Raw genomic sequence first — 26,052 nt, 5'->3', positions numbered from 1 at the left:
GATATCTCTTTGTGTGATACTTTCTTTGGCTGTGCAGAAGCTTTTCAATGTGATGTAGTCCCATTGATTTGTTTCTGCTTTAGTCTTCCTTGCAATTGGGTTTGTATCATCATAGATGTCATTGAGATTTCTGTGGGAAAGTGTTCCACCAATGTTTTCCTCTACACATTTGATAATTTCTGGTCTAACATCCAGGTCCTTGATCCATTTGGAGTTGATTTTTGTTTCTGGTGAGATAAAGTGGTTCATTTTCATTCTTCTGCATGTTTCAATCCAGTTTTCCCAGTTTTAATACTTTGGGCCCCCTTATCAAATATTAGATGTCCATAGGTGTGGGAGTTTAGTTCTGGGCTTTCAATTCTGTTCCACTGGTCTGTGTGCCTATTTTTGTTCCAGTACCAGGTTGTCTTGATGATGGTGGTCTTATAATATAGTTTGAGATCTGGGAGCTACTCTCTTCTCTGATCCAGCTTTCTGGTTCTTTTTCCAGCCATGACATCATCTCCCCAGACAATAACTTGGATCCACCTACATATCAGATTTCAAGCTCAGGGGGGGAAAAAAAGGGGAAAAAAACTAGTATAGCCACAAGCCCTTTGGAATATAGCTAAAATATGCCTACTAGCTATCTACAAAACAAAGACACCCCCCCCCCAACTCTTCATCTGCACTATTCCAGCCTTTACATTCATGATTAGTCAACAATGTGCTTGGCTTTATATGTTAACTCTCTTTTCAGCCACCAGGTTCCAGATACTACCATGATGCCAACCAGGCTTCCCTGGACAGACAACCCCACCAATATGTCCTGGAGCTACGATTCCCCAGAACCCCACCCCACTAGGGAAAGAGAGAGACAGGCTGGGAATATGGATCAACCTGTCAACACTCATGTTCAGAGGGGAAGCAATTACAGAAGCCAGACCTGCTTTCTGCATCCCACAATGACCTTGGGTCCATACTCCCAGAGGTTTAAAGAAAAGGAAAGCTATCAAGGAAGGAGATAGGATACAGAGTTCTGATGGTGGGAATTGTGTGAAGTTGTATCCCTCTTATCTTATGGTTTTGTCAGTGTTTCCTTTTTATAAATAATTTAAAAAAAAGATTTAAAGTGGGAAAAAAAAGAGTTAACATATAGAGCCAAAAAATGGTTGACTAATCATGAACGTAAGGCTGGAAAAGTTCATATGAAGAGTTGGGGGGGGGTGTCTCCATTTTGTAGGTAGTTAGTAGGCCTATGTAGTTATATTCCAAAGAGCCCATGACTATACTAGTTTTTGTTTTTGTTGTTGTTGTTGTTGTTTTTTCCCTGAGCCTGAACTCAAGAATCTTAAGAGAAAGCCTCCTCTGGCCTGACTTCTTCAAAAGCACACACAAGCCCCTGGTCCTCACCTTCAGGGGGGAAGCTTCTAGAGTGGTGAAGCAAGTCTTCAGGAGCCTCTCTGTCTCTCTCCTCTATATCCCCCTCTCCTCTGAGTAGTTCTTTGTAGATTTTTTACTATATAGAAAAAGAAAGAAGGGGTAAAAGGCTGTAGGAAGCAGTGGATTCATCACGCAGTTACCCAGTGATAATGGTAATGAAAAAATAGACAGAGATCAAGTCAAGAGCTCAAAAGGAAGAAAGAAAAAATAGACAGAGATCAAGTCAAGAGCTGAAAAGGAAGAAAGGGAGGGAGGGATGAAGAGAGGGAACACAGACGGGGCGAGGGAAGACCCACCAGGCATCAGGGCACTTGGTGAGTGAAGGAGGTGTCAGGAGCTTGGTGGCTTGCTGACCTGGGGGTGGAGAATCCCTACTGGACCTGAGGCCTGAGGCTGGACACCAGCCTCCCCGCACTTAGCGTGGCCTGGTCTGGAGGTGACATAGAGGCCAGAGCAAGAGACAAGAGAGTATGAAGACCTGGGTTCAGTCTTTAGCACTGCGTACGCCAGGCTACTACTGCTCTATCTTTGCTTCTTTTATTTTTCTTTCCTTTTTTTAAAAAATAGTTTATCAATTTTAATAATAGAGATACAGAGAGAAAAATAGAAGGAGACCAGAGTCCTGCTCAGCTATGGCTGACAGTGGTGCTGGGGATTGAACCTAGGACCTCAGAGCCTCAAGCAAGAGATGGTGGTGCTAAAGATGGAATCTGGGATCTGGGAGCCTTGGGCAGAAAAGTCTATTTGCAGAACCCCCATGCTGCCTCCCCAACCTGTCACCCTCTTTTATTTCTCTCATAAATAACTAAATCTTTAACAAGATAATATACAGGCTACATGAGGGCACTGAACTGTACAATCAAAACATGAGCAGCATGTTGCTGTGTGTAGTGCACCACAGTTAATACAAGCAAAGGCCCTGGGCATAGACGTGGCCAGAGTAACACCCCCTCTCAGCCCCACAGGAGCTCCAGGCAGCGCGGAGCCCTACAGCGTGGGCTTGCTGGGCAGCCATGGCCTGGATGCCACTCACACCGACACGTTCAACAGCGGCAGCATTTCCAGGGAAGGCACGCTGATGATGAGAGAGGTGAGAGGCCCTGGATAGGGGCCAGGAACTGGGGGGCTGGGAAGCCCTGACCAGTGGGGCAGGGGGAGAGGGGCTACTGAAGGGCTGGAGGTTAGCCTTGCTGGCTCATGAAGCTCCCTCTCTGCAGGTAGGGACCGGAGTCCTTATGCATGGCATGTGCTCATAAGTGTGCCACCACCCAGCCACCTGACTGCCGAGTTCTCTTTGTCTCACCCCCCCCCCAAACATAAGCTTCTGTCCTCATTCATTTTCCCACTCTCTATTCCCCCTCCCATCTCAATTTCTCTCTATCCTATCAAATAAAATAGAAATTAAAAAAGGAGAGATGGGGGTTGGCCTCCAGGAGTGGTGGATTTGTAGTGCTGGCACCAAGCTCCAGTGATGAGCCTAATGGCAGTGAAAAATAAAATAAAATAAATAAGTAAGTGTCCAGGGCCTGGGTGGCAGCTCACCCAGTAGAGTACACATCACCATGTGGAAGGACCTGGATTCAAGTCCCAGGCCCCCACCTGAGAAGGAAGCTTCTGGGTTGATGGGTAACATCATCCTGTGACTTTTCCCTTTCCCTTCTAATGACTACCATGCCCCATGTCCCCCCAGACATCCGGAGAGAAGAAGCGGGCTGGCCATGGTGACAGCAATGGCTTCACGGGCCACATCAACCTTCCAGACTTGGTGCAGCAGAGCCACTCCCCAGCAGGGACCCCCCCCGAGGGCCTGGGCCGAGTGTCCACTCACCCCCAGGAGATGGACGCTGGGACGGAAGTAGGTGCTGGGCAATGTGCTGCTATTCATCTGTTTGTTTTAAGTACAGCTATTCTCTCCTTCTGGTTACCAAGGATATATTCAACTTGTAAGGGAATTTTACAAGGGAAACTCTGCTTTTGCCTGAAAAATCATTTAAGAGAAAGCACTCCTCTGACAATGGTCTTGATGGATATTTCATGATTGCTCAGATTATCAGAGGTCCACATTCCTGTGAAGTCAGCTCAATATTGTGAAAATCGCTTTTGCATTTATAATTGTCATTTAAAAAATTCACTTCTCGGGGGCCAGGCGATGGCACATATGATTAAGTGCACATATTACAGTGCACAAGGACCCAGATTCAAGCCCCTGGTTCCCACCTGCAGGGGGAAAGCTTCACGAATGTTGAAGCAGGGCTGCAGATGTCTTTCTGTCTCTCTCTCCATCTCCCCCCTTCCCTCTCAATTTTTCTCTCTCTCTCTCCAATAATAAACAAATAGAAATATATATATAAAGAAATTAATTTCTTCCCTTTCAAACAAATTGTAAATTCATCTCCAAAAAGTGGTGGTGGAGGGGTCCTGTAACCGTGCTCTCTTCACGAAGGAGGCTTTGCTAAGCTCCTAAGAATGGCTTCAGTGTGGCACTCTGCCCAAATGAAAGAACTCATAGGAGCTTAGCAGTAGGAAGTTGCCAGCTATTCTCTGGACCCCTGTTCATGAATATAGATGGCCCAGCACTGAAGGAAGACTAGGTGTTGTGGTTTCTTACTCTCTCTGCCTCCACTTAAAAAACAAAACAAAAACCTTAAACACATTGGAGAACAGTGGTGAAGGTATTAGTGCAAAAAAAAAAAAAAAAAAAAAAGAAAGAAAGAAAAAGAAAAAAATTTCAGGAGGCTGGGCTCTAATGCACATTTTACCACACCGAGGAACCCAGGTTCAAGCCCCCTGGCCCTCATCTGCCAATGGGAAGCTTCACACTTCACAGTAGGGAAACAGGGTTGCACGTGTCTCTGTCTCTCTGTCTTATCAAATAAAGTAGAAAGGGAAAAAAGGGACAGGGGAATGGCCTCTAGAAACTATTCATAGTGCTAACTCTTGTGGCAAAGAAAAAAGTCATTCTCCTAAATCCCATGCTCTGTTAACAAGAGGGGATGGAGATACATTATTTTGTATATAGAACAGGCCCAGGAAAAAAAAAATCTAAATCAGTGCAGTCTCTGAAGCAAAGCTTTCCTGCCTGAGACTCTGAGGTCCCAGGTTCAATCCCCAGCATCACCATCAGTGAGTGTTGAGCTGAGGAGTTCTCTGGCTAAAAGAAGCAGAAGAGCAAGAAGGATAGGGAGGAAGAGGAGAAGATGAAGCAAAGTTCACAGGTGTTGTTGGCTGAGGCTGACCCGTTGGATGAGTTTGACAACACATGACTGTGAGAACACATAGTTCCTGTGAATCGCACATATATCCTGTAAGTGTGTATTGAACATTTGCACTATTTTTCTTGATATTGTCCACATGCTGACTTTGAATCTCTGGATTCTAAAGTTCAAGAGCAGATGAGCCTAGCCTATGCCAAATGGGAAATAAAGCATAGAGAGCCTCTGGGAAGTGGAGCATCTTATTACAGCTCCATGCAGTGTGGACAGGAGTTTTTTTCTACCTACACCTCTGTCAGTACCAAGCAGGACTCCATGAGTTTGGGTCCTGGTTGAAATTCTGTTGCTGCTCCTGTTCTGTATGGTGATTTTAGTACCTCTTCACAGGCTTTACAGGTCCACAGAGAAAGTGCTTTGTTAGAGAAGGTTATTCCCACATTGTAGAGGATGAGATAACTTTCATTTTTGTAAGATGAGAGAAAATTTGGAATTAAATCACACTGAATCTTTGTGGTGTTCTTTTAGGTGCTTAGGAGTTTGGAGGATGTTGGTTCTATAGTAAAGAAAAACCTAAAACGAGCTAAAAGCGTAGAAAATAAATCTAAAAACATCTGTGGAAATAATAATAACAATAGGCAGTACTAGAAGAATTTGAGTAGAGTAGAAAGAATTGAGATGATAATCAAAGTGGGGAAATGATTACTGAAGCCCCTTTGGCAAAGCTCAAACATGGAGCCTGTGGTGTGAAGCCCTAATGTCTGAGCTCGCCATTTCCTAGTTAGTTGATTTCAAGTCCTCATGTTGCTGTACAAGCACTTGAGATTTGTCTTTTTTTTTTTTCCTCTCTATTTAGCAAGTTTTCAAAGTCCATTGCCTACAATTTTGGGTTGTTTTTTTTAAATAATAGATATTTTTTATTTTTTAGCTTTTTTATTTACTTAAAAAAGGAGACATTAACAAAACCATAGGATAAGAAGGGTACAACTCCACACAATTCCCACCACCAGATCTCCGTATCCCATTCCCTCCCCTGATAGCTTTCCTATTCTTTAACCCTCTGGGAGTATGGACCCAAGGTCATCGTGGGATGCAGAAAGCAGAAGGTCTGGCTTCTGTAATTGCTTCCCCACTGAACATGGGCATTGACAGGTCGATCCATACTCCCAGCCTGTCTCTCTTTTTCCCTAGTAGGGTGGGGCTCTGGGGAAGTGGAGCTCCAGGACACATTGGTGGGGTCGTTTGTCCAGGGAAGTCTGGTCGGCATCATGCTAACATCTGGAACCTGGTGGCTGAAAAGAGATTTAACATACAAAGCCAAACAAATTGCTGACCAATCATGGACCTAAAGGCTGGACTAGTGCAGATGAAGTGTTGGGGGGTACTCACTGCAGACTATTGTGTACTTTTGCTTTCAGGTATATGTTTTGCTCTAGTTTATGGATATATGTGAACATATGCTCTATCTCACAGGGCCTAGTCTATATCTAGATTTGGGGACTTTGTTAGGAAGTGAACTGCCTGGAATGGAATTAAAGAATACTATGAAAGGAAAGGTCTCACACGAGTAATGAAGCTGAAGGGTTGTCATTTCACACTTGAAGTCTCTGGACACAGTCTGAAGTGAAGCATGCTGAGGTGGTACTCATTGCATTGATTAGGTTGGGATTGACAGATGCAATATTATTTGGTATGAATTGAGAGAAGCATGCAGGCAAGTGTGCTCCCCCTAAAGTTCCATGACTGGGGGAAATATAGACTTTATAGTGGAAATGTGAGGTTCCTGCTGTCTTAGGGTTCAAGAAAACAATAGATAGTTATTGTTATAATCACATTATTTAGTAATTGGATTAACTTTGAAAAATCCCTTTGTTAGGATTTGCTGTATAATACCCAACATCACCATAATTTATGTCCTTTGACATTATTTTTATATAGCTGTGCCACCGGCTGCTTCTGTTCTCCCTGGTCTAGGCTTTTGAGAGAGTCAGCATATCAAAGACTCAGCCTATGTATTAAAATGACTCAGTCTGTGCTTCAAAAAGTTTGAGACCTACAATCAATTTTCCCCTCTCATAAATAATAGATATTTTTATTACAAAAGGAAAGACACTTCTATTGTGCTATAGTATACAAATTTAGTTCCTTTGTGAAGTTCCCAAATAAGACTTATAAATACAGGAGGCCTTTTGGTCATTGCCAGAGCTTCACCACTCTAGGTGTAGATAGAAGAGAGAGGGAAGGACTGGGTGGTGGCTCATCTGGTTGAGCACCAATGTTACTATGTGCAAGGACCTGGGTTCAAGCTCCCAGTCTCCACCTGCAGGGAGGAAACTCGATGAGAGGTGAAACAGTGCTTCAGATGTCTCTCCATATCTCTCCCTCACTATGTCCCTCTCCTCTCTCAATTTTTCTCTGTCTTTGCAAATAAAATAAAGAAAGCCAAAAAAAGAAGAGAGAGAGACCACAGCACTGAACAGCAGTTGGGTCTGGACTTGAATCTGGGTCGCAAACTGGACAGGCCAGCTGTCTCCCAGGGTGAAAGCTGTTGCCAGCCCATCAGTATAAGTATGCTCTTAAGGAAACTAGCTTAGGAGGGAAACGACCCCAATCCCAGGATGAAATTGTCCATGAGTTAAATACTTAGACTTCCTGGGTCAGCAGAAACCCCATTGTGTCATCATGCCAGAGTGGGAATGCCCACAGACCACAGCCAGGAGCCTGTAGCCAATCCTGGTGGTGTGTCCAGCACCAAGGCTACTCAGTAATTCAGCCTCTGACAATGAAGCCAGCTTCCCATCAGGCCCAGGTTAATGCGAGACGGCCTTTACTGCTGGTGGTAAACTTTGTGTGAATAGCACAACAAACATGGAGTTGTCAGATACAGTCCAAAATATAGATTCCTCACTGCAGCTCTTGATTCCAGATAATTAGTGAACCTCTGAAAGTCACAAACAGCAGGAGATGCTTGAGAGAGGGGTCTTAGCCTGAGCTCAGAGCGTGCACACCAGGAGCCCTCAGCCACTCGGAAGCTCAGGCTAAGTGGAATTAGCCTGGTTTGCTCCTGCTGTATTTACCCACCTGTTCTTCATCTCCTGCCCATTGACAGTATGGCATGGGGAGCAGCACCAAGGCCTCCTTCACCCCTTTTGTGGACCCCCGAGTGTACCAGACATCTCCCACAGATGAGGATGAAGAAGATGAAGAATCAGCTGCAGCAGGTGAGCTGATAGCCCTGGATTTCAGAAATGGCCCGGCGCTCCTTTCTGACATGACCTCAATCCAACTGTTAAGTCACTGACTGCCTAAGCAATGTCTGAGAGAAGAATTTGGGGGTCCGGGTGGTGGTGCACCTGGTAGTGCACACCACCATGTACAAGGACCAGGGTTCAAGTCCCTAGTCCCCATCTGCAGGGGGGAAGCTTCATAAGTGGTGAAGTTGTCTCTCTCTCTCTCCCTCTCTGTCATTCACTCTCTACAAAACAGAAAAAGGGAAAATTGCCTCAGGTAATTGTGGAAACCCTAGTAGCCAAAAAAAATAAATTAATGATCATTGTTTGCAGGATTCTGAAATCAAGTGTCTTTATGTCCATCTTTCTTCCCATCTACTCTGTTCCACTTCTGGCAGGAACACATAGGTGCCCCTGGGCCCTGGGAAGAGCTGTCCCCCTGAGGTCACCAGGCTTCCCCCACTTTTCTCAGAAGCAGTTTCTGGGTATGACGCTATGCACGCAGCAGCCGCGCCCTGAGTGAGGCTGAACTGAGCTGTGTGGCGTTTGGGGGTGTGCTGCCCTCAGCCCAGACAGAGCCCACTTCTCAGGCTCCGATTGCTCATTAACCACCAGAGGTGGCTGGAGCTGCTGTGTCAGTTAACCCCCCCAACCCCCACCTTGGAAAAGTAAACAGTGTCTGCATCTGTGATGGCAAGTGTGGATGCCATGTTTAGTTCTGTGAGCTCTCTAAATTAGCTCAGGAGTGTTTGTAATCCTGTTGTACTAATGGATAGAATACTGTTTCTATGAATGGCATACTTAACTTTACTAAAAAAAAAATGTTAAAAACGCATCAGGTTGGAGTCCTTTTCTGTATTGCTTTCTAGGGAAGTGTTAAGTTTTGTTGTTGGTGTAGTTTTGCCTATGTGTGGAGAAATCCTAACATTTTTGAAACCCCTTCTTTTTATCTCTGCCAGTTATTTTTCAAGATGCCACTGACTCTTCTTGATTTTTTTCCCCAAAGCTCTGTTTACTAGTGAGCTTCTTAGACAAGAACAAGCCAAACTGAACGAAGCCAGAAAGATTTCGGTGGTAAACGTGAACCCCACCAACATCCGGCCTCATAGTGACACACCGGAAATCAGAAAATACAAGAAGCGCTTCAACTCAGAAATCCTTTGTGCAGCTCTGTGGGGTAAGTGTAGCTTTTCACCACTCATGATGGGCTGATCCTCACACAGTAGGGCATGTAGAAGCCACTATTACAGAGAGGCACAGGAGAGGCTTGTAATCACTACTAGTACATGTACCCAAGATGTGTCTGTCACTGTGCGCTGTGCTCCATGTGCTGTCTCTCTGACCCACAGGACCAAGGGAAGAATGGTCTTCTCTGTGTCTCACACAGTTAATGGCTAAACATCCCTGACAGCAGAGCTATGTCTGTGGCTCTCAGGCTGTTAATTCATAGGCTTGAATCATTTTATCATCTCTCTCAAAGACAGCAGGGCCCTGTGGGTGGGGATATCAATTAAGCTTTGTGTGAGAAAAAAAAAAAAAGACTTTTCTTCGGGGTGGGGGCAGGGGAAATAGATAAATGGGTGCCCATTTCTGTGCATAGGCTAGAAACAATGGTATAGGGCTGAGTGGTGTCACATTTGGTTAAGCACACATGTTACCATGTGGAAGGACCTGGGTTCAAGCCCCTGGTCCCCACCTGCACAGGGGGGAAGCTTCACAAGCAGTGGAGCAGGACTGTGGGTGTCTCTCTTTTCACTCTCTCTATCTCCTCCTTCCCTCTTGATTTCTCTTTGTCCTATCAAATATAATAAAAATAAAATAAAGCAAAAATAAATAAATGATGGCATAAATGTGTGGAAGGCATGGACCTGGGAGAAGGAAGTTTCTGGGTGAGGTTTAGCATCACAGCTGCCCTGACTTCCTCTTGGGAAGGGCTCTGTCCCAGGAAGTAAACACTCCATTGCAATGAATGCTGCTGCCACTTGCTAGAAGAACACCAATGTGACTCTGAGATGGTGTGGGTGGATGACCTACTGAACTGGCTGGGCAGTGAGTGAGCGGCCGTACAAACCTTCTGCACTTGCTGCCCACTCCATGCTGTTGTTGACAGGAGGCAGCTCCTGGCATTTCTGAGACCCCAGCTGCAGACAGTCAGTGATCGGATACAGCCGGTTGTGGGTGCTGTCTTCACTCTGCAGGTGTCAACCTCTTGGTGGGGACTGAGAATGGCCTGATGCTCTTGGACCGGAGTGGGCAAGGCAAGGTCTACAATCTAATCAACCGCAGGCGTTTCCAGCAAATGGATGTGCTGGAGGGGCTGAACGTCCTCGTGACAATATCAGGTAGGTGGCCAGTCATACTAAGACTTATTTACTCTACAATCACTATACCAAAGGGAATCATTGAGCAATTTTTCCAAGGACACATTGTTTTCATTCTCCCTGTCTTTACTTTGTATTCCTGCCAGTGACCTCAGCACCACAAATGCACCCAGTGTTGGTCTCTGTTCTCTAGGTCTAGATGACTTTCTGTTGGGGTGCAGGGGAGCTCCTCACCCTTGGGATTCTTTCTGCACTGGACAAGCAGAGGAAGGAGGATCAGATGTCAACAGAGGAGAAAGCAGTTTAATGACAAGTGTGTGGAGAATCCATGGCTGACAGAAAATTATAAGGAGCAAAAGAAAACTCAGGACATCTGTCTTGTGTCAGGAGACTTGTGGTGTCCAGGAGAGAAAGAGAGAGAGAGAGAGAGAGAGAGAGAGGAGGGGAAGAAGGAGGAGGAAGAGGAAGAGGAGAAGGAGAAGAAGAAGAAGGGGAAGAGGAAGAAGAAGAAGGAGAAAGAGAAGAAGGAGGAGTGGAAGGAGAAGAAGGAGGAGAAGGAAGTAGACTTCACAGGACAAGGAGAGAATCATCTCATCTTCTTACTGAATTTTTTTTATTTCTTTATTGGGAGATTAATATTTTACAGTTGACAGTAAATTCAATAGTCTATACATGCATAACATTTCTCAGTTTGAGAATTTTTTTTCAGAGAGGTCATGTTTACAGATAAACATATCTTGATAACTGCCCCCCCCCCATCAACTACATTCTTCTAGGTCATAAAAAAAGGGGAGCAGTGTGATTCTTAGATTGGGGACAGGACTAAGGACTGAGATAAGGCCTAGAGCTGCTGCTTCTCTCTAAGAGCCTTCCCTGCTCTTACCTTAATCTGCCTGCCTAAGTCATGGGAACAGCTTGCCTCTTGGGAACAAAGGGTTTCTTTTGACCTTTAGTTCCCTGTTCCAAAGTGACACTATCTGAAGAAGTCAGTGCTGGTCATGTTGAGGAGAAAAAAACTACTCAACCTTTCTTTTTTTTTAAATATTTATTTTATTTATTTATTTCCTTTTGTTGCCCTAGTTGATTTATTTTTATATTTATATTGTTGTTGTTGTTGTTGTTGGATAGGACAGAGAGAAATGGAGAGAGGAGGGGAAGATAGAGAGGGGGAGAGAAAGATAGACACCTGCAGACCTGCTTCACCACTACTTGTGAAGCGACTCCCCTGCAGGTGGGAAGCCAGGGCTCAAACCGGGATCTTTACACTGGTCCTTGTGCTTTGCACCACCTGCGCTTAACCCGCTGCGCTACGGCCCGACTCCCCTACTCAACCTTTCTGCAGAGACAGACCCACATATCATGAAATTTGTTTCTCTCCTTTTAAACACTCCCTTTTTAAAAAATTTTATTAATCAAATAAAATAAAATCACTCCTGCCTGTTGTTTGTGCAGTAATGGGGGAGATCAGTGTAGGGCTCTTTGTTGACATATGCTGATGGACTAGAAAATGAGATGGAGTGCCCTTGCTAAAATGTGCTGCCATCACCATTCCTTCACCTACTGAGATCTAGAATGTTTTGGAACTCTAACCAGTCATTCTGTCATAGAACTGGGTCTTATCTAACATCAGCAGACACTGCCCTTTGCACTGGGAAGAATGAGAATAGTTCCCTCATGAGAAACGTGAAGGGAAAGACAAGTCATAAGTGCATAGACTTGAAGACATTTAACCTTCCAGGCTTGACAGAGACAGTACATAGATGACCCTGGGGACACTGGGCTTGTGCCTTAACACACACATAAGCACTCACATAAGCGTGCTCACGCGCGTGCGCACACACACACACACACACACACACACACACACACACACACACACAGAGGTACTTCCACATAAAAATCAAGGAATAAAATCAAGATGAAGAAAATATTCAGAGAAAAGGGGCTGGGGAGACAGCATTATGGTTCTGCAAAAGGATTTTCATGCCTGATGGTCTGAGGTTCCCGATTCAATCTCGAGCACCACCACCATTAGCCACAACTGAGCAAGACTGGGAAATAAAAAGATTCACGGGGAAAGGTTATAACAAGGACTTGAAACTAAAACTCTGTGATTTTAACAGGAAAGAAGAATAAGCTGCGTGTTTACTACCTTTCGTGGTTGAGAAACAGAATACTACACAATGACCCAGAAGTGGAGAAGAAGCAGGGTTGGATCACCGTGGGGGACTTGGAAGGCTGCATACATTACAAAGTTGGTGAGTTTCAAGACACAACTTTTTAAATCATTTTACTGAGGAAATGTTGGTTCACAGGGTTGTTGTCATGACTTACGGTTCCACATCTCCCCACAATGGTTATCACCATACCTCACCCTCCACCAAACCCTCATTCTGTTCCACCATAGGACACTGGGCCCCCAGCCCCCTAAAAATATCTCAGGGGAAGGAGGGGGAGGGGAGCATCTGGATGGTGGCTTTGGAGTCCTCCTGCAGGATGGACCTAAGCTGGGAGTGAGAGTGTTCTGCAGATACCTATCACAAGAAGAATAGAGGTTTTACCCATCAGACACAGGTGGTGGCACATCTGGTTGAATGCAAACATTACAGTGCACAAGGACCCGGGTTCAAGTCCCTGTTTTCCATCTACAGGGGGAAAAGCTTCATGAGTAGTGAAACAGTGCTGCAGGTCTATCTCTCCCTCTCCTCTCTCGATTTCTCCCTGTCTCTATCCAATAATTAAATATAAATAAATAAAATTTAAAAAAGAGATTACACCCATGTGCCAACAACTGTACCATCATTCATCACCATCTCCCCCATAAAGGAGGAAAGAAAGGACTCCTCTCCTTCCCCTCTCTGAGTCCCCAGATTTGCTGAGCAATCCTAGCCCATTATGGCTTCATGCTGCATCATCATTGCTCTGCTCTTAGGTCCCTCCCACAAGCCAGATCATCCATCCACTATACATGTTTCCCCTTCAAGACAGAATTTTTTATTCAGTTTCATTTTGCAGTACTTCCATTCAGTTGTTTTCTATCAAAGTCCAATGGTGTATTTATCATAAGTGTAAAATATTGCGTGAGGGCCAGGAGGCCACTTGCCTGGTGGAGTACAGGGAAGGTCTGAGCCCTTGGTCACAGCCTGGAAGTGCCATGCAAAGAATAATCTTTCTCTACCCGCGATGGGATGGTGCTGTGTTGTCTCTCCTCTCATTCTTGCACTCTCCCTGTGTCTCTCATTCTATCTGGAAAGGAAAGGAGGGAGGAAGGAAGGAAGAAGGGAAGGAGGAAAAAAGGAAGGAAAGAAAGAGGGGGTGGCAAGGCAGTGGCACACCTGGCTAACAGCACACATTATAGTGTGCAAGGATCCAGGTTCAAGCCCCTGGTCCCCACCTGCAGGGAGAAAGCTTCACAAGTGGTGAAGAAGGGCTGCAAGTGTTTGTCTCTCTCCCTTTCTACCTCCCCCTCCCCTTTCAATCTCTCTCTATCTTTATCCAATAATAAACAAATAAATAAATAAATAATATTTTTAAAAGAGAGACAGAGCAAAAAAGGGAGGGGAAATGGCTGCCAGAAGTGTTAGGGTGGTGCAGGCACTCCATTAATAACCCTGGTGTCAGATAAGTAAATAAACGTAAAAAAATATGCATAATAAACTTAGCATAAATGCTATACATTAAGCTTGATGTTTATTCAATTTAACAATTCAATTAATAAAAATAAATGGAACAAAAGAGGGTGTTAGAGGGAGTGAAAGGACTAACAGCTCAGAACGTGGAGGTGGGAGAGCTCTGGCCTTTCTCCCCTCCCTATGACTTTCTCTGTCCCGTGAAATAAAAATAATAATAATAATGTTATCTAAAAGATTAACCCCAGTGGTTCAGAACTGAGGACAACAAATTTTATCAGAGAGAAATGGAAGAAGGGAGTAAATTATCACAGAAGGAATACAAGAACATTTCCTAGAAGTAAGACCATGATTTTCTGGGTCCAAAGAATTGACTGAGCACCGAAAATAGTGACTGCAAACAGGCTTGTGAAACGACACATCTGGTATCCAGTTAGCAAGGAGGTCCTTACGAGTTCTTCATTTTAAGTACATAAATAGTGTCTCTATCGTAGACCCAGAATTAAGTAGTCTGGAATTAGAAGTAATTCTGAGATTCCGAGGGAACAGCCAGGGAGGCAGCTAGTGTCCAGGGCTTGAGTGCAGGGCCCAGCATTTGATCCCCAAAACCATATATGTCAAAGCAATACCCTATGCCTCTGTCTCTCTCTCTCTCTCTGTGTCTCTCTCTCCTTCCCTCTCTCTCTGTCTTGCTGGGAAGTCCAAATTACAACTTTCTTTAATACTACAACTTCACCCAGCAAGAAGGGAAAGGAATCATGTGTGGTGTTTTTCACCAGGGCACTGGTCAGTCTCTACTGTTTGGGAATCCATTCTGAGTACTGAGCAGCAGAAGCCTCTGTGCTTCTCCTCACTTGCTCATGTTAGGGCCACCTTGCCCCCTGCCCCCACTGCACATACACTGGTGAGCAGCAGGGCATGTGTAGACTGGGGTGCGAATGTCACTGCTGCAGTGTCAAGTCATACAAGACCTAGAAGCTGCAGACAATCCTGGGCACCGCATCTTCAGACGGAAAAAGAGCCTGCAATATCATTCAAAAGGCCTGGGCAGGCAAGGGAACAGGTTCAAGCCCTGAGCCACTGCCGGGGAGCACCTGTGTGAAGAAGCTTCATGAGCAGTGGAGCGGTGCTGTGATATCTCTATTCTCTCTGTCTCTCCCACTCTGTTTCTCAACCTCTTTAAGAAATGAGGATGAGAATCCTCTAGGAGTGGATGAATTATGCAGGCATAGAACCCCAGCAATAACTTTGGTGGAAAAAAAAAACTAAGAATAAATAAATGAATACTATATATATATATATATATATATATATATATATGTATACTTATGGGGACCGGGTGGTGGCAGACCTCGTTGAGCTCACATGTAGTGCACTGTAGTGCATAAGGACCCAGGTTCAAGCGCCTGGTCCTCACCTGCAGGGGGAAAGCTTTGCAAGTGGTGAAGCAATGCTTCAGGTGTCTCTGTGTCTCTCTCCCTCTGTCTCCCCATTCCTCTCAATTTCTGGATGTTTCTTCTATCCAATAAATAAATAAAAGATAATGAATTTTTTAAAAAAGTGTAACATGCTGAGGTGGTACTGTTTGCATTGCTTAGATTGGTATCAGCAGACGCCGTATCAGTTGGTATGAATTGAGAGACGCATGCAGGAAAGTGAGCCCTACTCTGGAGGTCCTAGGCCTGAGTTCTGGGGGTGGGAATTGTGTGGAGATGTACCCTACTTATACTATAGTCTTGTTGATATTTTCATTTTTATAAATAAAAATTTTTTAAAAATTGAATTTGAATGAGTCGATTCTTTTTCATTATAGTCAAATATGAAAGGATCAAATTTTTGGTGATTGCCTTAAAGAATGCCGTGGAGATCTATGCATGGGCTCCCAAGCCGTACCACAAGTTCATGGCCTTCAAGGTAAGGAAGCCCATGGCACCCTGCCGAGGGCCTGTTTGGTTTCCCTCACTCCCCAGATGGCAAAGGCCCAGTTCCCACCCCCCACACCCATACCCACACACGTCCTCACTTTCCTATGTAAAGAGAACCATTTATAAGGACCTTTAAGACCCTCTGACAGCCACTCATACACTGATGTTGGAGAGACAGAGTGTGCCTGGTGATGGAACTCACTCTGACTCAGCCAGCTGTGACACCCCTGTCAGAGTTCGGGCTGTAAGCCCCTTCCCCAGAAGTCCATGTGACAGGGCTGAGGAAAGCCCCTTCTCCTGGCACCCAAAGGTGAACACCCCAAGCTGAAAGAACCCTTCCCAACCCCCCAAATGTTGTTCCTTAGGAAGCAGAATGTTGACTTTGTGTGAGCAGTGGTTAGAGGTGGTTTGGGGTGATCAGGGTGCCCCCTTTGCAGGGTGTGAATGCTCACAAGTTGGTCTTTAAAGTCTTTTGCAGATCTCCAGCACAAGCCCCTGCTTGTGGACCTCACTGTTGAAGAAGGTCAAAGGTTAAAAGTTATTTTTGGTTCACACACTGGTTTCCATGTGATCGATGTTGATTCAGGAAACTCTTATGATATCTACATCCCATCTCACGTGAGTCCCGGGAACTGTGCTGTGGGCTGCATGCAGAGAGACGGGCTCTCCCCTCAGGTCTGGTAGAAGGCACACGGTCTTTGAGTAAGCAGCCGAGCAGATGAGTCTCAGCCTTCAGAAACAGACAGTTCAACAAGACAGAGGTTTCACTACTTCTAGTCCAGTTTGACTGACATAGGTATGCCCTTTACTGATGGTGTCTCTTCAGACTTTAGCTACACATACATGGTGTGTTTTTCCTTCAAGGCCATGTATTGACTTTGTTTAAGCAAAGACCACAGATGGGCTTCCATTTTTCCTCAGTGTAAGAAGACTGATTCATTATATGCTGGGGAAGGTCAATGGTCCCCTTTGTCTCATCTGAAGGTGGTCAGGCTCTGTGGAACTCTTCCTCCAGCTCTCACAGGTAGCCTCTTTGTAGTGGATTCACAGGGCAACTTCTCCAACCCTCAGTTTCTGCATCTGTAAAGTGAGGATAAAAGAGCCTATCTCACAGGGCTGTGGTTGAGGTATTACATCTTACATGCTCGGGCCCGCATCCTGTGGACTGCAGGAGTGAGTTGCCTGACTGGTGCATAGCCTGAGCATGGCTTTTACATTCCTGTGTGGATACAGGGCCTCAAGGTGACTGCGACAGCTGCAGTGGACTCACTCAGCTGCGTGGCTACTTCAAAAGCTGAGTATCCTGGGAGAAATGTAGAATGGAAACCATTTGCCAGAACAATCTGAGGCCTAGCCTATGGATGACTGTATTTTTCAGACTTTAAAGACTTCTTTTACTTTTTTAACATCATCATGTGCAGGGACCCAGGTTCGAGCCCCCACCCCCCCACTTTTAGGTGGGGAAGTTTCACGAATGGCGAAGCAAGTAATGCAGGTGTCTGTCTGACTCTCTTTCTCCTTATTCTCTCTCAATTTCTCTCTGCTCTATCAAATAAACGGTGGTGGGAGGGTGCCAAGATTAGCAGATTCATCATGCAGGCACTGAGCCCAGGTTTCACCACTCCTCACAGCTCCCCTCCTCCAAGTGGGGAGTCGGGGGGGCAGGGGCTTGCAGATAGGTCCTTGTGCATGGTAATGTGTGTGCTCAACCAGGTGCACCACCTCCTGGCCCTCAGGCAGAGATATGCTTAGAGCCAGAAACCATGTAAATAAAAGGCTTCACTTACCTTGCATAACTGGTGCTTCCTAGCTGTAGTTGTTGATTTTAGGAACAGGTGAATTAGTTTCTTCTCCTACTGTCTCGGTTTGTCTCTACCTAGTCAGTGGTCAAATTATGCAAAGCAAAACATCAGTCGGTACCTGGAGTGAAAATAAGGCAGGAAAAGACCCAAAATCTTAAATTTGTTTTGTTTGCTTGTTTGCATTCTTAGAGAAGAATTGTCAGGATGCCTGTCTTATGCTGTAAAGGAATTACACCTAGCTTTTCTTTCTCTTCTAGATTCAGGGCAATATCACGCCTCATGCCATTGTCATCTTACCTAAGACCGATGGGATGGAAATGCTTGTTTGCTATGAGGATGAGGGGGTGTATGTCAACACCTATGGCCGGATCACCAAGGATGTGGTGCTACAATGGGGAGAAATGCCCACGTCTGTGGGTAGGTTAACCATTCCTTATCTCCTTCAGCAGTTACAGCCCCCCAATGAGACGAAAGTCAAGAAATGTGAGACAACCATTTGATTCCACCAGAAAAAAAAAAAAAACACAGTCTGTGAATCACACCTGTACGACTTGCTTTGTCTGTTTATCTCAAGCTGTTTGTCGTTTTTTGTGGTTAAGCTGTGAACAGATGCTGTGAGTTGTTGCCCGTCTAATGTTTTTAATGCGGTTTTGGATATTCCTTCCGACAGCCTACATTCATTCCAATCAGATAATGGGCTGGGGCGAGAAAGCTATTGAGATCCGGTCAGTGGAAACAGGACATTTGGATGGAGTGTTTATGCATAAGCGAGCTCAAAGGTTAAAGTTTCTATGTGAAAGAAATGATAAGGTAAATCCGTTTCAACATTTGCATTAGTGTTTGCATTTTAAGAGACCACCAGGTACCTGTGAAACCTTCATTTCTCCTTTCTACTGATTTTAATCATGTCTGTGTGAAGCGATTAATACTATCTGGAAATGGCATTATTTGGTTTGGTTCATGTGACCACTCAAAATGTAAGATACATGTAGCTACAAGACCTGAGACTACCTGACACTCTCTTGTGAAAATAGTAGTGACTGCAGTGGCCTGCGGACCTCATGATGACTCAGCAGGGCCCCACCCCACAAAATTCTCCTGCCCACAAGGAAGAGTTGGCCCATCATTAATCACCTCACAGTGGTCAGCTTTATCCTTCCCGATTGCAGACGATTCACAAAGTCTATCGGGGCCCAGCCCACCACTTTCTATTTGCCTTTATGTACTGTAAATCACTGGACGTGTTGAAAAAAAATGTCCCCCATTCCTTAAGAAACACACCATCACAAACTCAACTAGTGCCATGCCCTGTGTCATCCCAGCCATGTCTCTCCCCCAGGGTTACGGGGAGGGGGGGCTGTTTCCCAGTGACATTGACTGTCCGTCTGGGGGAGAATAGTCACCTCCCAGAGCTCCCCAGCTGCCCTGTTCTTCCCTGTCCTCACCATAGACCAGCCCAGAGTTCTTAGTAGCTAAACTTTTCTGCATTTGTGAATTTACCCTTTGTAGCCATAGAAATACCACCCCTGACAAAGTTGCAGATGTAAGCACCTATAGAAAAAAGTCTGATGGACCGAGTCATCATACGTGACCTCAGCCCACTGAGGTTTCTCCAAAGACAAGGCTAGTGTTGGCCCAATGCTGGAGCAGTGGGTCTAGATTTGATTCGACCCTCACTGGCTCTACCAGCCTGGCATGGTCTGCATGGGTAGTAGCTGTGGGTGGGGATGTTCTCAGAGCAGCCCAGAAAGCAGGCCCAGTGCCTCCAAGAATTCCAGTCCAGGGAACATTAGCTGGGAGTGAGCTGGACCTGGCGCCCACGCTGCTGTCCATGGGAGGCCCCACCAGGTCTTCTCTGAGTCCTGCTCACACCCTCAGAGCAGGGGACATACCAGTGTGTTGGCTAGAGCTTTCTCAACCACCATGCACAGCACTTAGAACAGCACCCCACATTCCCCTCACGGTTCTCATGGTTCTCCCCATTGATTCACTGACTCTACACTTAGCTTAACTGACATCCATGTAGCATCAGCCCAACCCAACGATAAGCATTTCCACAGGACTTCTCAGAAGTCACTTCTAAAGAAGCTGTGGAAACTGAGTAGCAGAGACTATACTCGTGACTAAAATGCCTTGGGTCAAAGCTCAGTGTTGACTGATTGAAGGGCTAGACCACAGCCTAGAATCTTGTTTTTTTATTATTTTTTTTATTTATTTAATTTTTTTGTGGTGGGGGGGGGGGAAGCAGCTCCTAGTTTATTTACATTCAGCTCAAACAAACAGTCATCAAATTCTTCTCACTTCTCTCAAGTTATTGTTTTTTTTTCTTTTTAATGTATGTATAAAATGACTTAACACACTCACACCTAGTGAACTGTGGTGGTTCAGCTTACTAATGTCATCATCTTATTTGGCCTGGGCCATCCCAGCAAAGGAGCCAAATACTAACTCTGCAGATGCCAAAAGAAAGACGCACTATAAACACTGTATCCCAGTTGGCCACACCTATTTTTGTTTGTTTGTTGTTTACTCTTTTTTAATTTAAGTAGTTGAGAAGATAAACTGTCATCAGTTGGCCCCAAATTTCCCCTGAATTTGAAAATCTCCATAACCCCAAAATCTGCCTTCTACCATTCTGAGAGAGAGGGCAACCTCTGGGACATTCCAGAAATTGACAAAGGGCTTTTGTGCCCTGGACCAGAGATCCAGTATATTATCCTAGTACAAGACATGTTTTGTTTTGTTTTGTTTTTAAAGTGAGCATCCAGAGAGATGTAGCACTCCATAAGTGTCCCTTCCATGTCCCTGGAGCCCAGCGCCACAGTGAGTGACAGGAACTGTCACAGCATAGAGACAGACACTCTATAAAGACAGGATGCACTGGCCAAAGGCACTCTGTCAACACTGGCTGTTGGGTCTTAAGAGCCAACACACTGCAGGGATAGGCCCTGTGAGAGGAGATGGACGGACAGTTGAAGAAAAGAGGGAAAGGGACCATGCAGTTGAACTAACTTCTTTTTAATTTCAAACAGGTGTTTTTTGCATCCGTGAGATCTGGAGGAAGTAGCCAAGTGTTTTTCATGACCCTCAACCGCAATTCCATGATGAACTGGTAACAGAGGAGCACTTGGCACTTCACGCCATGGCGGCGTTCCTAACTTAAAGAACCCAACCCGTGCGGACCTCTGCCAGGCTAGAGGCAGCCCCAGGAGGCGTGATTGAACACACTGCTTTCCCCTTTTTCTCTCCCTCTACCCGTCCCCAAACAGTCCATCTTCCCCTGTTGCAGCCTGGTTGAGGAGGTGAGAAAAAGGTGGCAAGAGTCTACAGGAGCCCCCAAGAATGCTGCGTTGTCTGTGGACAAAGATGGCGGACCCATGCTCTTACGGTTAAGCTGTGTTATGGCGGATTTTGAGTTTCTGTTTTACCTGTTTTTCTTTACCCTCTTTGTAAGGATGGGGGAGAGACTGCATACTGAGAAAATGTGTCTGTTTTTTATTCTGTCTGCCTGCTAGCTTTAAGTATAAGATATGTTGTGAAACAAAGCTTCCGATCTCAAGTGATGAGAGAGAGCACAATAAATGTACCTTATCTCCTTACACTGAAGGCTGTGACCGCGTGGTGGGGCAGGGGGTGATTTCTTTGGCCTTCACAAACCCAAAAGGTTGCTTTTTTGACAGCAACTGGCTAATGAATTTTTAAAAGAGAAGAGAACTACTACTTTTCCCCTGTTCTGGGAAATAGATTTTAAATGGCTAAACTACTAGCCGTAGACTCATAAAACCAACTGCTGTCTCTTATGAGTCTGATGGGTCCTCCTTTTCTGAGGCCATGTGCACAGTGGGGTGTGCTGACTGATGAGGGAGTTGGGAGCATGACTCACCCTCATGAGGCATTTATGCAACAGGTCAGGGCAAGAGACAAGATCAGACAGAAGGAGCTTCTGGGAAACAAGCTAAGAAATGTAGAAATATAATATGTATGTACACTTTCTTATTTTTTAACGTGCAAAGTTTCCTGGGGAAGAGGCCTCTCAATTTGGGCTTCATTAAGACTGAAACTTGAGTTCTTTCTAGGAATTGGGGAGCGATGTATATGAATCCCAGGTTCTGGCCACGCCCAGCTTTCTCCCAAGGCCACCACTTCCTCAAGAATGAAAACTGTGACCGAAGAGTCGATGACGATGGTGATAATGGATGATGATGATAATAAATGTTTCTGAGCTGCCTGTGTTATATCTGGGTTGGTGAGTGAAGGGACTAGACTATGATGCCTGCCTGAGCCGTGGCTGGCATCCCGGGTTCAGATTTTAATACATCTGAAAAGCAAGGCTTTGGCTAAAATTCCGAGACCCTGATCATTTCATCTTTCTCCAAATTTTACCTGGCATATGGTAAACAACATTTTGTGCAAAGATAATGTCTGTATTCAGTTCAGATTGACGTGTGTCCTTATAAACTCTTACTCAGATGAATTGAACTTTCATGGGACTGACTGGGATTTTTTTCTTCCAAAGCTACAAGCATGGCCACCTGTGGTACCAAGGTGTTGCGAAAACAAATATCTGTGTTGCGCTTCCTGTTTTAACCTACCTCGTTTTGTTTGTGTTTTGTTTCACTGTCCATCGCAGCAGTGTCCTGTCCATGAGATATATAGAGAGCTCAGCTGGCAATCAGGTGGGCTTGGAAAGGTTTCCAAACCGAGCAGTAGCTGACCAAATTATTCTTGAAAAATTGGAGGGGGGGGGGTGTGACAAAATTTTGTAAAAAAAAAAAAAATCTGCTGATTTCACCTCAACAACACAAAGCTGAGAATGAGAACGAAACTCATGTTAGGGAAAAGGAGTCATTTCAGCCTGATGGTTGGGGAGGGTGGGGGGCACGTTCGGGTGGGGATGGCTAGTTAGATGGGTAGGACCCTCCTGTGAAGGTGGCTGACATTTGCTCTCCTTTTAAGTAGTTAAGACGCTGGGATGGAATCAAGGACTATCTGGACATCCCTGAGATGTTCTCATCAGGGTCCCGTTATCTGCAATGAAATCCTCCCGTTCTCATTTCCACTGCTGTGGCTCTGCTGATGAGTGACACTGGCCTCACAAATCCCACGCCACAAATCCAGCAATAATCTTTTGGGGGGAACTGAATTTTTCAACTACTGTAATTGGATGGTGACGTGGGCAAAATCTGGCCAGATGTGGGTCTCTTCCCCCCAAAGTGATTGCCACCAGCTCTTTATATTGCTGCTGCATCTTTTAAACCAGAAGCTTCCTTCAGTTATGTTGCAGAATTACCTCTGTTTTTATGTTCAGCTTTGATTTCTTAAAAGTGATGAGTTTGAAACACACAGCTTTAAAATGATTTTTTTTATTGTGGGATCTTGGGTACAGTTAAATAAAAGGGAATCATTGTGTCTAAAACATAAGGTAGTTTGTGAATGTATTTTTTAACAATCTAGAGTCATGAAAACAAACCAATCGTAAAACAATACCGATGCCGGCTTGTTTTCAGTCTGTACAGTGACATGACCATAGAACTTGAGCTTTTCCTGGTGCCAACAATAAAACACGGACGTTAAACATCAAGTCATGCCTTCATATGTTTGTGCAGATGTTTTACACTGAATGTCAAGGCAAGGCCTGAGTTAATCGAGCCATCAGATAGCTGTGCTTCTTACGAGATGCCTAGACTCGTCCTCAAGACGTCTGGCTTCATGCACACACTATGACAGGCCCTTGAAGCCCGAAGCCAGGCAAAGTGTATATAAACATTGGGACACAACACTTCCTGACTCACTTTAGTTCTTTTTTCCTTGAGGGGAGAATTGCTTTTCATTCATGTTAAGAACATCTTAACACAAGTTTCCTGAGTTGTGGAATGAGCTTCTGATATTATAGTTTTGTTTGTTTCAGTTCTTTCTGGAGAAGATTTTGTCTCTAGAATTTATTTGTTTTTATTTTATTACCACTGGGTTATTGCTGGTACTTGGTGCCTGCATGACAAGTCCACTGCTCCCAATTGCTACATTTTTCTCTTTCTTTCTTCTCTTTCTTTTCTTTTAATAGAGATAGAGAAATAAATAGGGACAGAGAAAATAGAGGGGAAGAGACACAGAGACAGCCACAGTACAGCTTCGTATCTCCCACCCCACCCCTCCCCCCCTTTGAATCTAGGTCCTCGTGCATGGTAGCATGTCAGCTCTATCCAACTTTAGTTTATAATTTTCTACAAAGAGAAACAGGGCCCTCTTCATCAGAGTCAATTCCACTATATCCTTTAAAATGCACAGCCCATGGCTGATAGGCTACCGTCTTCTCAACTGCTGGTCGGGGGCCTGGCAGGAGGCTGTCTGCATCAGGAGGTGATGGGAGTGGAAGGAGAGAAGGCCCCTTCAGACTCCTCCTGGTCACACTCACACCATTGCTACTGCACACACCATGCAGCAAGGCAGTGTGTATAGCTCTAGACACAGCACAGTCCCATGGCTCTGTTCAGGTAGATCACACAGTGTTTTAAGCAATGCTTCCAGAAGACTCAATAGTCCCTTTACTCACAAGTGGAGATGAAGATACAGATAAGTCTCCAGCAGGCCACTTGGGCTGGGCCTCCATTTTCTTAACCTTTTGGCATTACTAAAGGGAAGTCCTTGTACTCTTTGCATCAAACCCACATCTCTCTGACCCATCATCCCCCCTGGTTGTCAGCCCTACTAACAGTTTTCTGTCTGCTCTTGTGAAATGTTGGTAACTGGTGTCTGCTCTCAGCCAAGCTCTAGTATAGAAAGGGATGTGAAATGCAGGCCCGAGCCATCATGACGTTATCCACCACCAGAAAAGGTACGGCCACGGTCTGAGCTCACATTCCACAAAGAAAGAAAAAGGTCTTCCCTGCTCCTCTGTGTTTCTGTTCCTGTCACTGCGTTTTGGGAATGTGGAGAAGCTTTCTGTTAATGGTGTGTGCTTCCTTTCAAAGTCTGTCTGAATGAGCATCTTGCGTTTGTGCTGACCACATTGACACATAAAGTGTGTCACGATTTTTCATCAAGAAGACAGCTACTTATGGAAAACAGTCAACCAGCTGGAGAACAGAAGATGCATCATGCAATCAAAAATGACCCTCTTGTGCTTCAGATATCTCAAATTTGGGATATTCCAAAAATTCCCTCTGGAATTTTGCTCTGACCATCTCAACAGTTTCTCTGTATTGCTAGTGACCTTTTAGTTCAGAGTTTCAGTCAAATACAGCTTAACAAATAACCTCCCCTGAGACTAGATTAGATACAACATAAAATCCCAGCCTCCAAGCATGACTTGGCTTACCTGCTCATATATTTCATAGATGCCACTATATTTTGGTCATGTCAGTCCAGTGTAACAAAAATCTCAAAGGGTGCTCAAAATGGGTGTCAACTGGTCTCATTTCTGAAGACTCAGTAAAGAGGAAAAACTCTTGGGAGCCAGGCAGTGGTGCACCTGATTAAGCACACGTAGGACTACGCTAAGCTCAAGGACCTGTGCAAGGCTGCAGGTTCTAGCCCCCCAACTCTCCCACCTTCAGGGGGATCACTTCACAAACAGTGGAGCAGGTCTGCAGGTGTCTTTCCCTCTCTAGCTCTTTCTCCCCTTTCAATTTCTCTCTGTCCTGTCCAATAAAATGGGGAGGAAAAGCCACCAAGAGCAGTGGATTCCTAGTGCTGACACTGAGCCCCAGTGACAACCAAAAAAGAAAAGGAAAGAAAAAAAAAGCTCTTGGGGAATGTTTATGTCTCTGACCATCTGTACGTTTTTCTCAAACACTTTCTTGGGTGTTTGGCTCCCATTTTGTGTCATTAACTGGGTGTTTTTTTTTTTTTAAACACAAAGCACTATATTAGGTTTAAGACATTAATTCTAAACTCTGAATCCATATGGGTATACATTTGGATAAAGACTTGAAAATGCAGGAAGAAAAAAATGAAAATAGGTTCTGAAGTTTGAACTTTATGTAGACACCTTCACACTAGCTGAACTCCTCACGTAGTTTGTACAAGCACCAAGCTGCATCACACTTCAGAGGTTGAGCAAATGCTGTTGAAAAGATGAGCTTTCAGTCCCAGCAATGAATCGTTATCTGTACATAGCAAATATCTGTATCCTCATTGGCCCTTCCTCTTCTCTTCCTCCTCCTCTTTCCCTGAGGTTAATGTTAAGGGTAGTAATACTGTGATGTGGTTTATTTTAAAAACCTCAGCAATTACCATGGATCAGAATTTCTAATGTTAGGCGACAGCCAGGAATAGATTTGCAGCAGGAGAAAAATAATGACAGCTTGGATGGATTTTAAAATCAGATGTTGTAAAACTAGTTTTGAGCTTCTTGCTGTCTTCTTTACATGTCAACAAAACTGTAGAGATGTCAGATTGATGGATATTACTGGAAGAGGGGAAAGAAAACTGTCATTTTGCTGTGCCTACAACTGTTTACACTGTTTTAACTCCCAGTTTTCTAGAATATTTTAAATTGTCAAAAAAATGTGTTGA

At 44.8% G+C, this 26,052-nt stretch overlaps 1 protein-coding gene across 5 annotated transcripts in view; it reads left to right on the top strand.

The window, feature by feature from the left end:
- Positions 1-25,262, top strand: part of TNIK (TRAF2 and NCK interacting kinase) — a 328,431-nt gene extending 303,169 nt beyond the window's left edge. For 4 of the 5 annotated variants that reach the window (XM_060171963.1, XM_060171962.1, XM_060171961.1 and 1 more), the window contains 11 exons: positions 2,380-2,512; positions 3,113-3,277; positions 7,741-7,852; positions 8,868-9,038; positions 10,060-10,203; positions 12,306-12,440; positions 15,625-15,725; positions 16,205-16,354; positions 17,796-17,955; positions 18,209-18,348; positions 20,571-25,262. In XM_060171963.1, the coding sequence (XP_060027946.1) occupies positions 2,380-2,512; positions 3,113-3,277; positions 7,741-7,852; positions 8,868-9,038; positions 10,060-10,203; positions 12,306-12,440; positions 15,625-15,725; positions 16,205-16,354; positions 17,796-17,955; positions 18,209-18,348; positions 20,571-20,654 (1,495 nt within the window). In that variant the 3' untranslated portion in view covers positions 20,655-25,262. The remainder of the gene's footprint in view (positions 1-2,379; positions 2,513-3,112; positions 3,278-7,740; positions 7,853-8,867; positions 9,039-10,059; positions 10,204-12,305; positions 12,441-15,624; positions 15,726-16,204; positions 16,355-17,795; positions 17,956-18,208; positions 18,349-20,570) is intronic. The other variant, XM_060171964.1, reaches the window with a different exon arrangement.
- Positions 25,263-26,052: the final 790 nt, after the last annotated feature.

This window comes from Erinaceus europaeus, chromosome 14 (genome assembly GCF_950295315.1).
Source record: "Erinaceus europaeus chromosome 14, mEriEur2.1, whole genome shotgun sequence".
NCBI classification, from domain to species: Eukaryota; Metazoa; Chordata; class Mammalia; order Eulipotyphla; family Erinaceidae; genus Erinaceus; species Erinaceus europaeus.
The sequence above is the reverse complement of the archived record's forward strand: the minus strand, read 5'-3'. Positions and strand labels throughout refer to the sequence as shown.